General features: G+C 56.0%; 2 protein-coding genes across 4 annotated transcripts; both read right to left on the bottom strand.

The window, feature by feature from the left end:
• Positions 1-596: 596 nt before the first annotated feature.
• Positions 597-4,565, bottom strand: BACC1 (BPTF associated chromatin complex component 1). 3 transcript variants are annotated; one of them, XM_083710381.1, is made up of 6 exons: positions 4,435-4,565; positions 3,279-3,373; positions 2,035-2,136; positions 1,609-1,787; positions 1,383-1,487; positions 597-1,115 (listed from the first exon to the last, which is right to left on the bottom strand). In XM_083710381.1, the coding sequence occupies exons 1-6, from the start codon at positions 4,453-4,455 to the stop codon at positions 1,048-1,050; spliced, it is 570 nt and encodes a 189-aa protein (XP_083566507.1). In that variant the 5' UTR covers positions 4,456-4,565; the 3' UTR covers positions 597-1,047. The 3 variants fall into 3 exon arrangements, with proteins under 3 accessions (XP_083566507.1, XP_083566505.1, XP_083566506.1); XM_083710379.1 differs by having other exon boundaries at positions 597-1,111; positions 4,435-4,549; XM_083710380.1 differs by lacking the exon at positions 2,035-2,136 and having other exon boundaries at positions 4,435-4,549.
• Positions 4,566-6,086: 1,521 nt separating this feature from the next.
• RNASEK (ribonuclease K) lies at positions 6,087-9,132 on the bottom strand. The gene is made up of 3 exons (XM_083710367.1): positions 8,953-9,132; positions 7,555-7,631; positions 6,087-7,281 (listed from the first exon to the last, which is right to left on the bottom strand). The coding sequence occupies exons 1-3, from the start codon at positions 9,028-9,030 to the stop codon at positions 7,140-7,142; spliced, it is 297 nt and encodes a 98-aa protein (XP_083566493.1). The 5' UTR covers positions 9,031-9,132; the 3' UTR covers positions 6,087-7,139.
• Between the last annotated feature and the right edge of the window lie 5,060 nt (positions 9,133-14,192).

Genomic DNA, 14,192 nt, shown 5'->3' with positions numbered 1-14,192 from the left:
TCTGGGAATCCACAAACCGTCTTGTGGTGTTGACGCGAGGGCAGGCAGGACTTCGAGGGGGGAAGAGAGCGGGGGGGGGGCCTCTCCCCACCCTCCCCACATGATGGAAAGCAGATGCCCCCTCTGGACACACCCCCAGCGGACCGCGCCCCCCCTCCACACTGAGGCTCCTCCCGCCGTAGCAGCACAGAAATATTGGCACTGCATTGTCCAGCCAGTATTGCTCGCGCTGCTCCCGTGGGCCTGGCACGCACGCCGGGGGGGGGCAGGAAATGGGGGGCGGGGAGATGGGGGGCACGTAAAAAAGAGGCTGGGGAGAGGAAATGGCGAGGGGGGGGGGGACAGAGATGTCCTGCTCTGCTCACTTTCTCAATACAATACGATATCTTTATTGTCATTGTCCCATACAGAACAATGAAATTCTCCCACCAAAGGACTCTCCCTCCAGACCTGCCAGGCCGCCCCCCCTCAGCCCCTGGGTCCCAAATTGCTGGGGGGTCTGTGTGTCACCAGTGCCCCCCCCCAATCCCTGGTGCTGCTGTCTCCAGAGGCCTCGGGCGCAAGATGGGATGCTCAAAGAGACAGGAGATCCAGGAGGGAGGGAGGAGGCTTTTATTGCTACCATCATCATCATACAAAAGGACAAAACCACACTGGGGGGGGTGAAGCTAAGGAGGCCCCCCCATTTGAAGGAGTCCTGCCCCATGGGGCGCAGCGAGGGAGTCAAGGGGGCCGCCCTGGGTGAGCAGGGACTGAGGGCAGCTGCATCCATCATTGCAGGACAGGTGAGGAGTGGAGCGTGAGAACACCCAGGTGGGGAAGGAGGGGGCAGCCCCCCAACTCCTCAACCTCTCCTCTCCCCACTGGGGGGGGGGGGGCAAAGATCCAGGAGGAGGGTGAGGAGTTGAGATAGATGAACTCCCCTTCCCGGAGGCAGGAGGACCAGATGAGGAGGACCAGTCCTTGGCCTGGAGTGGCAGTGCTTGCATGGGGGGCCACAAGATCGGTGGGGGAGCCCCCCACAGGAGGGCAGGGGCAAGCGGTCCGTCAGCGGGAGAGGAGGGGCAGGTCTGTGCCAGGGGTCATGAGGAGTCCAGAGTCCAGATTCAGGCTGTCTAGAAAGAGAGAGAGAAAGGACCAGGGAGCTGGAGGGAGGGGGAACGGGGGGCCCACAGTCCAGTCCACCCATAAGGCCCCTGCCCCACCCAGCGGGGGGAGCCCAGCCCCCTAACCCGGGGACATTTCGCACCCGGCACCTCTCACCCAGCCCACCAACCAAACCCCACAAAGTAGGTGTGAGGAGCCAATTCCCCATGGGGGGGGGGAGAAAGAGAGGGAGGGAGGGGCCCCCCAGCACCCACTCGGTACCCCCGAGTCTTTACCCTGGTCGAAGTTCAGCTTCTTGGCAGGGGGGGCGTCTCCCAAGCCTTCAATGTCCACCAGGTCGCTGTGGGCGTCAGAGTCGTTCAAAGCACTGAGGGTCACGTCTGTCGGAAGGGGGAGAGACCCTGGTTTAATGGGGGTGAGCACGCAGACCCCTGCTCCTAGGACAGAGAGACCCCCAAAACAGAGAGAGAGAGAAAGCCCCCCCCCCCCGGTCCCACTCACCAGACGCCTTCTGCTTCTTCGCAGGGGGAGCCGAAGGGTCGGGGTGGCCCCCTGCCCCCTGGGTGGAGGGGGCGCCTTGTGGCTGCCCCTTGCGGGCCCCCTTCTTGGGGGACTCCGAGGGGAGGGGCAGCCCGCTGTCCTCGTAGACCTTCCGCTTGGCCGCCCCTTTCAGCTGGGCCCTGGGGGTCGGGGGGAGAGGAGAGGTCAGATTCCCTCAACAGGAGCGCCGTGCAGTGGTTAGAGAGCCGGTCACCCCAGTGCAAAAGCCTGGCTGCTGTGAGGAGAGCAGGAGCAGGACGCAAAACGGAAATAAACAAGCTTGATTACGTCCAGCACCTGTTTCCTACGCTGCCCTGTGGAACGGCCTCTCTAGGGCTGTGCAAGGACCCCCCACCCGCCCCCCAGCTGCCCCCCAACAGCCCTTACACAGTCCGGTCTTTGATGAGAGCACTGATGCGGTTTAGGTCGTCTCCAAAGCGCTGGACAGAGGCCCGGAGCAGGGAGATCTCTGCATCGGTCCATTTGGCCCTGGGGGGGACAGTGGGGAGTGGGGGGTCAGGATTCTTGCACCGCTGCTACCTGCTCCTCCTCCTCCTCCTCCCGCCCCTTCTGCTGCCAGGGATGCCCTTCCAGCAACATTCCCACCCCCAAAATGCAAAAAAGGGCATGCAACCTCTTGACCCCCCTGCACAGGGAGAGCCTATGGGTGGGAGGGCGTGGGTGCTGGGTGGGGTCCGCAGTGGGGCCCAACCTTGTTCCCATGGCACTTGGACCTCAGAACTGGTGCTGGGCCATGCAGTTATCTGCATGTTCTTAATAGAATATATAACATATATTTAACACTGTTCTATACTACACACACCTAGATCTATATGGCGACTTGCAACTTATACATATAGTATAGATAGAATCACAGGCCCGTGCGGAGGCACGTCAGTTGGACGCATGGGAAAAGGTCGTCCCAGGCTATGTGAAGATTTTAGTGCTGGGGGGGCACACTTAGGGGTTGGTGCAAAAACTAGGGCAAGGGCCTTTTCAGTACTGGCCCCGACTTGGTGGAATGTTCTGTCCCAAGAGACTAGGGCCCTGCGGGACTTGACATCTTTCCGCAGGGCCTGCAAGACAGAGCTGTTCCGCCTGGCTTTTGGTTTGGACTCACTCTGACCCTTATGTTTCCCTCCCCTTATGGTTTTGATCTATGGGCTACTTTTAAAATGAGGCTGCATCTTAAATTGCATTTTACCTGTATTTTAAATTGCTTTTTTACTGTCATTTTACTGGTGTTAACTGCCCTGAGCCCGGCTCTGGCCCGGGAGGGCGGGGTATAAATAAAATTTATTATGATTATTAATTGTTATTAAAAACCACTGCTCTCCGCTGTGGCTTAGAGTGGCTAGGAACCCAGCAGCTCATTTGCCCCCCATGAGGACCGTAGTTCACCAGCAGAGCACAAAAGTTGACAAAATGCAGCCTTTTTGAGTTTCCGGTCCATGGTGAGGGCGCATTTCCTTGCCAAGGTGCAAGGGAGCCCAGGGACAGCTCTGGGTTCAGCCTGTGGAGCATGCATCCCATATTGCCCCCAACCCTTGGAAGAGATGGGCAGCCCCCTGACTGAGATCACAGAAGCATAGTTGGGGGGGGCCTCCCTCCCTCCCTCCTGTGGGGCTCACCCGGCTGGCGAGGAGTCGGCCACGGGGTGCAGCTGCATGGTCAGCTCGCCCAGTTTGGTGAAAGCGGCGCCAGCGGCAGAGAAGATCTCGCCCACCTGTGGAGGGGAGAGAAGTTTGTTGAAGAAGGCAGGGGGGAGAAAGGGTGCGCGGGGGGGGGGCAGCTGCAAAGCCCCCTGGCTGAGAGCCCTCTTGCCCTCCACCAAAGGTATTTTTGCTTGTGGAAATAAGGGGGGGGAGGCATGCAAAACACACACACACCTGCCAGGAGGAGTGCTTCTTTGGGTGCCTCTGAGCATGCACAGAGTATGTTATTTATTTATCCGTTCGTTCATTTATTGAATTTGTATACTGCTCTTTGCCTGTAGATCGCAGCGCGGTTTACAACATCAAAACACAAAATAAATAGCTTAAGGGAAAACAAAGCAATAACCAAGGGCTTTTTCCCGGCTGGATCTCAGCTCAGGCCCCTCTCAGGCGGCGCCATTGTCATGCTAAGAGAAGAAGGGAGAAGCTTGCGGTGAGCTCTGGTGCCTCTTTTTTCTAGAAAACCTGCAGATAAGCCCAAAGACCTTTAGGAGGCCAAAGGCCTGCAAGAAGAGGAATGCTTTCTGCCTGGTGCTGAAAGCAGGCGGCAGGCGAGTCTTCCTCCGAGGGGGAGCCACTGCAGAAAAGGCCCCGCTCTGGCGATGCCAAGGGGGGAGGAACGTGAAGAAGGGCCTCAGGCCAGGAGGAGGATCTCAGGGTCCGGGCAGGGAGAGAGGTGGCCCTGGAGGGTCCCGACCTGCCTCAGGCTTTCTAGCTCAAAACCAGCACTTTGAATGGGGAGCCCGGGCAGAAGGGCCAGGGTGGGGTCCCGGGCTCAGACCCTCTTGCCACCTGAACTGTGCCCCAGCTGAAGCTCCCCAACCGCGCTGAGCGGCGTGGGATCCCCAGGGGTCATCCAGCCCAACCCGCCGCAGTGGCCCCCCGTCGCCTCCCCCCCCCGCTCTCCCTCGGGGTCTCGGGCGGGACGCAGGGGGCGGCGGAAGAGGCCCCAAGCCGAAGAAGGGCGACCCAGCCCCGGAGGGAGCGAGCTCTGCCCATGCTCAGAGGCCCCCTCCCCTCCTCCCAGAATCCCTGGCGGCGGCGCTGCCCGCCCCTCCGCCTCCCCGGGTACCTTGGTGGAGGCGGACGTCATGGCGACCCCGCCGCCGCCGCCGCCGCTCCGGGAAGGAGACCCGGCCGCTCTGCTGCCTCCCCTCGCCGACACTCTATGGTCCCGCCCTCGCCCGTCTCCATGGCGACCGCGCTTCCTCTCCGCCCTTCTAGCCCTCGCGCTCCTCTATGCCGCGGACGCTCCTCCCCCCCCCCTCCTGGCGCTGCCAATGGGGAGCAAGGCCTCGGAGGAAGGGGCGGGACTTCGGCATCGTCCTGGCGGGAAAAATGGGCCCCTCTAGCCCGAGGAGGACCCGAGGCTCTATGGGCGCCGCTTCATTGGGGCACGTGACACCCGCCCCGAGAAAGGAAGGAAACCTGAAGAAAAGCCCTTGTGACTCCCGTTCTCCCCCGCCGCCTGCGGAACTCCCTGCCCCAAGACATGCCTTCAGCCGGGGATGGCGTCGCCTGGGCTCCGCCGAGCCTCCAGGCCCAGAGGCAGTCTAGCTGCGAGGTCCAGCCCCGGCGGGAGCGAGAGGCGCAGCGTGGGGGGGGGGGGGGAGCCCCGAGGGTCTTGCAATGAAGGCGTCTTCTCTGCAGTTTCTTCTTTCTCTCTTTTTTTCTTTTTCTCCCTCTATGTTGTGTTTATATTAGATTGGTTTTTATTCCATCGTACGTTGAAGTTTCAATAAAAAATTATGTCGATATACAAATGAGTCTCATGCTCTACTGCCGGAGCGATCCCATATTGTGATAGGAAGGGAAGCTACAGGCTGCAGAACTGTGCCTTCACTGCACCGCCCCAGAGGCACACTCCTCCATCGCCTCCCACGACAGAAGGATGCCAGCAACCTTTACAGGTGGGCAGCAACACTGGAGATTGGAGACTGTGAGGTGTGTGGTGGGCACAAACTCCCCTCCCCCCCATGACTCAGCTGGGTCCAAAGAGCTCCCTGCCCTTTCTGCATTTGAGTCTTGGCATCCTCCTGTCTTGCTTGGACCTAGAGAGGGCCCCACGTGAATGGTTTAAACTGGGATGGATGGGTTATTGTATTTTTGACAGATTCCTCCTATTAACTGGAGCCTCCTGTGAGCCGTTCCTGCCCCAGCGTTTCGTTAGATTCGCAACAAAGCACAAACTTGCTTCTACCTCTACCGGCAGCTTCAAACAAACCGAGGGAGAAGGCGGCAATACATGGCGAACAGCATATGATAGCCATGTCCTGCCTCCACTGTCTGGGCAGTGTATGCCTCTGAGCACAAGTTCCCGGGGAAGGTGTGGGGTGAGTTGCTGCTGCACTCAGATGGGCTTATTCCCTCTGGGGCACCCGGCTGTCCACTGTGAGGACAAGATGCTGGACCAGACGGGGCCCCTTCGGCCTTATCCGAGAGCCAGGATCTTCTGGTGTCCTTATGGAACCTCCAGGTCCAGAGGCAGTCTATCCCGATTCCTAAGACCTTTGGGGTATTTGGCCACTGTGAGGTCAATAGGTCCCCGCTGGCCTGACCCAGCAGTCAGGACCTTCTGGTGTTTTTATAGAATCACAGGCTTCCCTCTCTCCCTGAAAGCCAAGTACAGAGAATGGCAGGACTAGCAGTCTTGGCCAATGCCCCCCCTTCCCCAAAATTGGGGGGTGGCACCGAGGAAGAGGAACAGAACAACAAAACAGCCCACACAGATCAAACACTGTTTATTGCACAGGTGACCAAATGGAGAGGAGGACAACTTTCAACGCGTTAGTCCCCTGGGTGCACAACCAGACCCCCCCACTGCACCCCCAACTCAGAGCCCCTCTTTCCCAACACCACATCCTGATCGAGGGCCCAAAAGGTTGCTGAGGGGACACCCCATTGTACAGCATACAAGCATTCCACTCTCAAATCCGCAGCTCTGAGCAGCCACTTCCAGGCCAAGTCTGCAAGTCAAGCGTGAAGGGCCAACTGAGCTTGCAGCCCCATGTGCCAGCTTGGGGGGGGGGGCTGTTGGCAACAGGGGCAGAGACTAGGGCAAGTTGCCTGGCCACCCCTTGGTCCTACAACAAGAAGAGAGTCAACGTCTGCACAACGAACACTGGGGAAGAAACACCCAAGTTCTAGGATCAAGACACAAAAAGGACTGGGACTGGAATGGACTGGCTCTTTCAAGCACGGTTAAAGAGACAACAGAGACTTGGAAAAGAAGAGGTGGGGGCTGTTTTCACTGTACACATACTGCGGGGGGGGGCACACCTTGTGCTATTTACACAACAACCCTGGCACAGAGATCCTGCCAGCAAAAACCAGCTCTTGCTGGTCTTTGATGGCGAGGAGAGGCCGTCGCAGGGAGGGCGTTGGCAGGCAGAAGTGGGTCAGGTGATGCACGGGGGGGGGGCGGGGGGAGAGAAGGTGCAGCAGCCAAGAGCAGCCCTGGATATGTTCCTTTTGTAAACTGTGCTCTGGACCAAGTTGGGAAACTGCACTTTACCCGCACAAACACAAACGGATATATATATGTATATATGATTTAAAAGGAAATATTCCGCCCTCTCTCCCCACCCACCAGCCCCCTTTCCCAGCCGCCAGACCCTGGACCTGGGGCGGCCAGAGGATCCGTTGCGTGGAGAACGACGGCTGAGGAACCCCAAAGCAGAGCCCCAATGTCCAAAGAGGGAATAAATATCAGAATCAGAAGGAGAGGGTCGGCCCCACCGGCAGGAGGCGAGAGCCTGGGGCTGGGCGTGGGCGCCATTAGCGGACCATGTACTCCTTCCGTTTGTTGAGGCGCACTTGGCAGAAGGAGAAGCCCCCCAGGAGGACGTAGAGGCCGGCTGCGATGAAGCAGTTGTAGCTGACTTGCTCATACAGGGCGTAAATCTTGTCTGGACCACCTCTGGGGGGGAGGAGAGAGAGAGAGAGAGAAAGAGGGTGGTCAGGTTCCCAGCTCCCACACTGCCCCACAGTTCCTCCAGAATCCCACTTCACGACCCCCTTTCCCGCCAGGAGCAGCAGCTAACCCAAGGCAGTGGGGGGGGGGGGTTGTGTGTGTTTGGCACCCATCAGTTCTCCTTCCAGGCTGATCCTCCCCCCTCGCCAGCCCCAAGGCTGCTGCTGCCACTGCCCACCACCCCACAGGAAAAGAAGGACCCCACCCTGCCCCACTCACGTGAAGTCTTCTTCGGTGGTGGGGACGTCCTCGATGAGGACCGCTGAGTGGACGTTGAAGAAGATGCCCAGCAGCACCTAAAGGAGCAGAGGAGAAAGAGGGGTAGTCTCTCCGGAGAGTGGGGGGCAGGGGGAGCCATGATGGCCACCCCCTATAGTAGTTGTAGTACTAGTAATTCTTATTACATGTATTCATTGATTGATGCCCCACTCATCTGGCAGGGTTTCCCCAGCCACTCTGGGCAGCTCCCAACAGAATATTAAAAACACGGTAAATCATCAAACATTAAAAACTTCCCTAAACAGGGCTGCTTTCAGATGTCTCCTAAAAGGCAGGTAGTTCTTTATTTCCTTGACATCTGTTGGTAGGGCGTTCCACAGGGTGGGCGCCACCACCAAGAAGGCCCACTGCCTGGTTCCCTGCTTTGCTTCTCACAATGAGGGAACCGCCAGAAGGCCCTTGGCTCTGGACCTGTGTCCAGGCAGAACGATGGGGTGGAGACGCTCCTTCAGGTCTACTGGGCCTTTGAGGCCGTTTAGGGCTTTCAAGGTCAGCCCCAACACTTCGAATTGTGCTTGGAAATGGACTGGGAGCTAATGCAGGTCTTTCAAGACCGGTCTTATGTGGTCTTGGCGGCCATTCCCAGTCACATTCTGGATTAGTTGTAGTTTCTGGGTCACCATCAAAGGTAGCCCCACGAAGAGCGCATTGCAGTAGCCCAAGCAAGAGATAACTAGAGCATGCACCACTCTGGCCAGACAGTCAGGGGGCAGGGAGGGTCTCATCCTGCGTCCCAGATGGAGCTGGTAAACAGCAGCCCCGGACACAGAATTGACCTGCGCCTCCATGGACAGCTGTGAGTCCAAAATGACTCCCAGGCAGGGGCACAGTTGCCCCATTCAGGACCAGGGAGCCCCCCAGACCCACCTGGTGGCCCCCCCTCGCCCAGTGACTGACACCCGCCTGAGCCACAGTCACCCTTTCCAAGCCTCTAATGGGGAAGCTGGAGGAGGAAGTGGAGGGGAAAGGCTGCCAGTGGCCAAGGGAGACACCCCCGCCCGAAAATAAGCTTAATTACTAAATTCGTGGGAGAGGGCACCTCTCCCCATCACCTCCCCCCCATTCTGCCCTTGCTCCCAAATATTTCCCCCCATGCCCCCCAAATTCATCTTCCCTTCATTGCACCCTCCCCGCAAAAAAAGGGCTCCTTGCAGTTCCGGTTGCTGCTCCTGTTGCACGTCTGAATCAGCCGCTCTGGGTGCAGCAGCCCCGGATCAAGGGGCGGGGGCCAAACTCGGATGGGTTAATGGAGGGGAAGAGAAGAAGCACCAAGGGCTGTCAGCCCCCGCCGCCCCGACACGCATCTGGGCGTTCGCACACACACGCTTCCCTCCTCACCAGCATGATGACGCCCCAGGCGCTGAGCACGATCCCGCAAGCGGCCATCTTCGGCCCGCAGCAGAGGAGGGAGACCATGGCGTCCGTGAAAAGCCCGGCGGAGGGAGGGACGGAGGGAGGGAGAGCAAGCAGGGACCCCTGCTTCGAGCTGCTGCCTGGCCGAGCCGACGCAGCAGACTGAGCCCGCCCTCCCGACGCCCTTGGCGGGTCAGCTGCCGGGCGCCACCAATCGCGCCAGAGGAGGAGGGGTTTGCTGCCGTCTCCCCCTCCCGCTGAACGGAGCAGTGGAAGAGGCCGGGGGCGGGGCCGGCGCTCGGCGCAGGCGCGCCTTGGGCTGGGCTTGGCGCGTCCCATTGCAAGAGAGCGGGGGGGGTTCTGGACGCAGCCAAGAAGAGGAGGACCCTTCCGACCAAGCAAAAGCTTTCTATAATGAAATAAAAATGAAAGCAGCTCTTTTGGACGGAGGCAGGTTGCCTGCCTGAGCTGCTTGGAGGCTGCAGGTTCCTGCATTGAGGGGACTGGGCTAGATGACCCTTGGGAACCCCTTCCAAGTCTACAATTCTGTCTAGGGAGAGAATGGGAGAGTGCGCATTTGGGGGGTGAAGTCAAACCCTTGGAGAGTTGCAGCGCCTGCTGTGGCGGCAGAGACCGATGCAGGAGAGACATGTTTTGTTGCAGTCGGGGCAGAGGAAGGCGTTCGGTTGGGCTGCTGCAGATGCACCAGGGCGTTTCTTCAATTGGAGAGCCAGTGTGGTGTAGTGGTTAAGAGCGGTAGTCTCGTAATCTGGTGAACCGGGTTCGCTTCCCCGCTCCTCCACCTGCAGCTGCTGGGTGACCTTGGGCCAGTCACACTTCTTTGAAGTCTCTCGGCCCCACTCACCTCACAGAGTGTTTGTTGTGGGGGAGGAAGGGAAAGGAGATTGTTAGCCGCTTTGAGACTCCTGAAGGGGAGTGATAAAGCGGAATACAGTGGTGCCTCGCAAGACGAAATTAATTCGCTGCGCACCTTCCCCTCTGTTCCCGGACCTGTCCTGAAGGCTTGCGGTGGGAGGAGGGCTTTCCTCCCCACCGCCAACATTCAGAATGCTGTTCTGAATGTTGGCGGTGGGGAGGAAAAACCCTCCTCCCACCGCAAGCCCCGGGAACAGAGGAGAAGCCCTTTGCGCCTTGTCCTCTGTTCCCGGACCTCCCACCGCAAGCCTTAGGACAGGTCCGGGAACAGAGGAGAAGGCGCGCTGCGCTTCCCGCTGTCCCCGGAAATTTCCCTATGGGCTTTCGTCTTGCGAAGCAAGCCCATAGGGAAATTCGTCTTGCGAAGCTGCTAAAAATCGGAAAACCCTTTCGTCTTGCGGGTTTTTCGTTTAGCGAGGCATTCGTCTTGCGGGGCACCACTGTATCAAATCCAATCTGCGCTCCTCCCAGCGGTCTCAGCGGTGAACATGCTGGGAATGTGAGCTTGGGAGAGCACACCTTTGAGACTCCATCCTGCCATGTGAGACCCAAAATCCTCCTGACGCAGCACATATTGAGGTGTGCGGAGACGTCACTCCTGGCAGGTATAAGTTGCCCACAACTCACTTCCATAAATGCTCAACACGCAAGCCTGGTAGACCTTCATCTTGGTGTTGGACTTTAGCATCACATTCTCCCATACCCTTTGGGAGAGGTGAGTCGTTGCTGTGGCTGCCTTGCCAATGCGCTTTTCCAGCTCAGCATTGATGGGAGAGGCTGCTGGTTATGGTGGAAGCAGCGTGTGGTCACCAATGCTGATGGCGATGTTCTGATCAGAGATGTTAGTCTTCTTCAAACTCCCTGTAGGCTTGGGCAAGACGGTTGAGGAGTCGCTGTAGGCGGGCTTCCTCTGTGGAGTGCAATTCCACAATTCTATTATTGTTTCTCTGTTTGCGGGTGTGGCTGTGTGTTGTGCTACAGCACATGATCTGAGGAAGAGGAGCTACTGCCAAGAGGAAGCCAGGCTGAAGGAGGAAGTTGGTAGCCAGCAGCAGTCCTGCTTGGCTGACTGCAGCCTCTGGGAGCTTGTGACCAGGAGCTCATGACCAGGGGAGTTTGAGGGAGAGGCTGTGTGCTGTAACAGTGCTTAGGACCAAGAGACATCGATGGCAAGGGAACTGCAACACCTGTGCCATGTTTGTCTTCCTCCCGAGAATGTTCAAAACATTCCTCTTCGCTGGAAGAGGAGGCACAGGAACTTGAGGCCTTCCTATCCACATTTCGAGCTACCTGGCAAGATGAGGCATTTCTCAACGGAGCAGAGTGGACTGTGCTGGAACAGCACCACAGGTGGGGTGCCCCTAGGGAGGAGGAAGATCGCAGGTTGCAAATAGACAAACCCCTGGAGAAATCTGACACACCGAAGTAGAACTGTCAGGAGCCATGCTCCGTCACTAAAGCTGCAAAATCGATTCCACGCCCTCACCTCAGACACCGATTCTGGGCCGGAGAAGCTAGGACAGCAGCTGCCAACTTCGGAACACACCAAGGTGGCTGTGAAAGAGACAGCATACAGAACGATTCCTGTCACTCCCCAGAGGAGGAAGAGCCATGTGGTGGTGATAGGCAACTCCCCACTGAGGGGGACAGAGGCCACAGGGTGCAGAGGTAACAGGAGGTCCTGGGAGGTGTGCTGTCTTCCAGGAGCAAAAAATCACAAAGTGACAGAGAAATTGCCAAGTCTTATAAAGGCCACGGACCACAACCCCTTCCTTCCGAAACCTGGTGGGATGAGACTCATGACTGGAATGTATCAACTGCGGGGGGGGGGGGGGGATAATAACCTGTGCAAAAGGAATAGACGAAATGGGGAGGGAGGAGTAGCAGTATTATACGTAAAGGATGTGCATACAGTCACACCTCATGTTACGTTCTTTCAGGTTACGTTCCACAGCAACCCGAAAGTACCGGAAAGGGTTACTTCTGGGTTTTGCCGCTCATGCATGCGCAGAAGCACAAAATGACATCATGCACATGCGCAGAAGCAGTGAATCACAACTTGTCCATGCACAGACACGCCACTGCAGGTTGCGTTCTTTTCATGTTGTGAACGGGCCTCCGGAACAGATCCCGTTCGCAACCAGAGGTACCACTGTACTTGTGACGAGATCTGTGACATGGAGCATGGAAGGCAGTCTGACAGTATCTGGGTAAAAATTGTAGGAGAGGGAAACAACAGTGGCCTTACTGTGGGTGTATCCTTATCCACTGGCCCAAAGGAGGGTTCATGGGAGTGGTTTGGTGCAGGTATGCCAAAGGAGGATGTCAAAAACACCAGAGTGTTCGGTTCTACTTTATTTTAAGAAAGGGTAAGCTTACAGTAAATCAGCCTGCTAGATCTCACTGCCATTACAGACGCAGAACGGACACCACATCAGCGAGAGGTCGCCATAACTTGTCTGCTCTCAATCAAATGTTTAACACGCTTTATGCACCAAGCAGCATAGGTCAGTTTGCCCAGAACCTCCTGTCACACCTGGCTGGTGAGGCCACAGGTGGCAGCTGTCTCAAGGATTTCCCCTCTCCGGGCTGAGAGCCCAGCACCCCAAGGCCTATGAATGAAGACAGCACCAAAGCAAGCCAATTAGCATATATACAAGCAAGAAAACAAACATACGAGCTCATTCTCACAATCACCAAATAGTTTTAGGGTTATCTTGACTACCAAGATGGTGCTTTGCAGGCCCTTCTGGGACATTTCACTTGGGTTCAACACAGGGATCTCCAAGCCTTACTGAAGACTTGGGTGATGCCTTCCTAGAGCAGACTATCAGAGATTCAAACAGAAGAGAGTCATGGGTGACTTCGACTACCACAATATCTGTTGGGACTCCCAACTCTGCTAAGAATATACGGTCCAAAAATTCCCCAGTTGCTCGCTGACCATTTCATTTCTCAGAAGGGGGAAGAAGCAACAAGGAGGCCATCTATCTTGGACCTGGGCCACACCAACTGATTGATAAAGTGGATGTGCCAGGAAACTTGGGAGGAAGTGATCATGAGAACCAGTGTGGTGTAGCGGATAAGAGTGGTAGACTCGTAATCTGGTGAACCGGGTTTGATTCCCCACTCCTCCACCTGCAGCTGTTGGGTGACCTTGGGCTAGTCACACTTCTCTGAAGTCTCTCAGCCCCACTTACCTTACAGAGAGGGAGGAAGGGAAAGGAGAATGTTAGCCGCTTTGAGACTCCTTAGGGTAGTGATACAGCGGGATATCAAATCCAAACTCTTCTTCTTCCTTCTGGGTTTCACAATATAGAGGCAAGGGAAAGTTGAGTGTAGTTGGACATGCACTCTGGACTTTAAGGCGGCCAATTTCAAAAAACTGAAGGAGCTACTGGGTGAGATCTCATGGGCTTGTTGTTGTTCAATGTCTTTATAAATGACTTGCATGAAGAAATTGAGGGGGTGCTCATCCAATGTGCAGATGATACCAAAGTGGGAGGGCAGCTAATGCCGCAGAAAACAAAATCAGGATTCAAGTTGACCTTAACAGATTGGAGAACTGGGTCAAAACTTACAAGAAGAATTTCAAAAAGGACAAATGAAAGGCATGTCAGGGGTTTCCTGACATTCATAAGACATGAATAACCAAATAAAAGATGCACAAATATTAGATGAAGAGTACCTGGCTTGTCAGTAGTACACGGGAAAAGGATCTTAGTAGACCACAAGTTTAATATGAGTCAACAGTGTGATGCTATTCTAGGCTGCATCAACAGAAATATAATTTCCAGATTAAAGGAAGTAAGTTCTTTCTATTTTGCCTTTGTCGGATCACACACTTGGAAACCAAGCCTGATGAGGAACGGTTGAAGGAGAAGGGTATGTTTAGCCTGGGAAAGAGGGGACTGAGAGGAGATAGGATAGCCATCTTCAAATATCTCAAGGGCTGTCCCATGTAAACTTGTTTTCTTCTGCCCCAGAGGCTGGGACCCAAACTCATGGCTTCAAGTTACAACAAGGGTGATTCCTCAAACCAAAATATCATGAGTTCGTTTTCTTTTTCATGCAAGAAGTCTGCAGTTTCCAATATTTAGTAAATGTTGACAATGACTTTTCTCTGATTAAACATGTCAACTTTGACATCTCAGCTAAATCCAGTAATTTTAACAACCATTCCTCCATTGTAGGTAATGAGTCTTCCCATCTTTTTACATTTAAAAGTCTCACAGCTGTAATCATATAGTGAAATAAAGTCCCATAGTATTTTCCTAATTGTATATCCC

The sequence above is a fragment of the Podarcis gaigeae genome, assembly GCF_964106915.1.
Source record: "Podarcis gaigeae genome assembly, chromosome: 13".
NCBI lineage: Eukaryota > Metazoa > Chordata > Lepidosauria > Squamata > Lacertidae > Podarcis > Podarcis gaigeae.
Note: the sequence above shows the minus strand (reverse complement) of the source record. Positions and strands in the feature narration are given on the sequence as shown.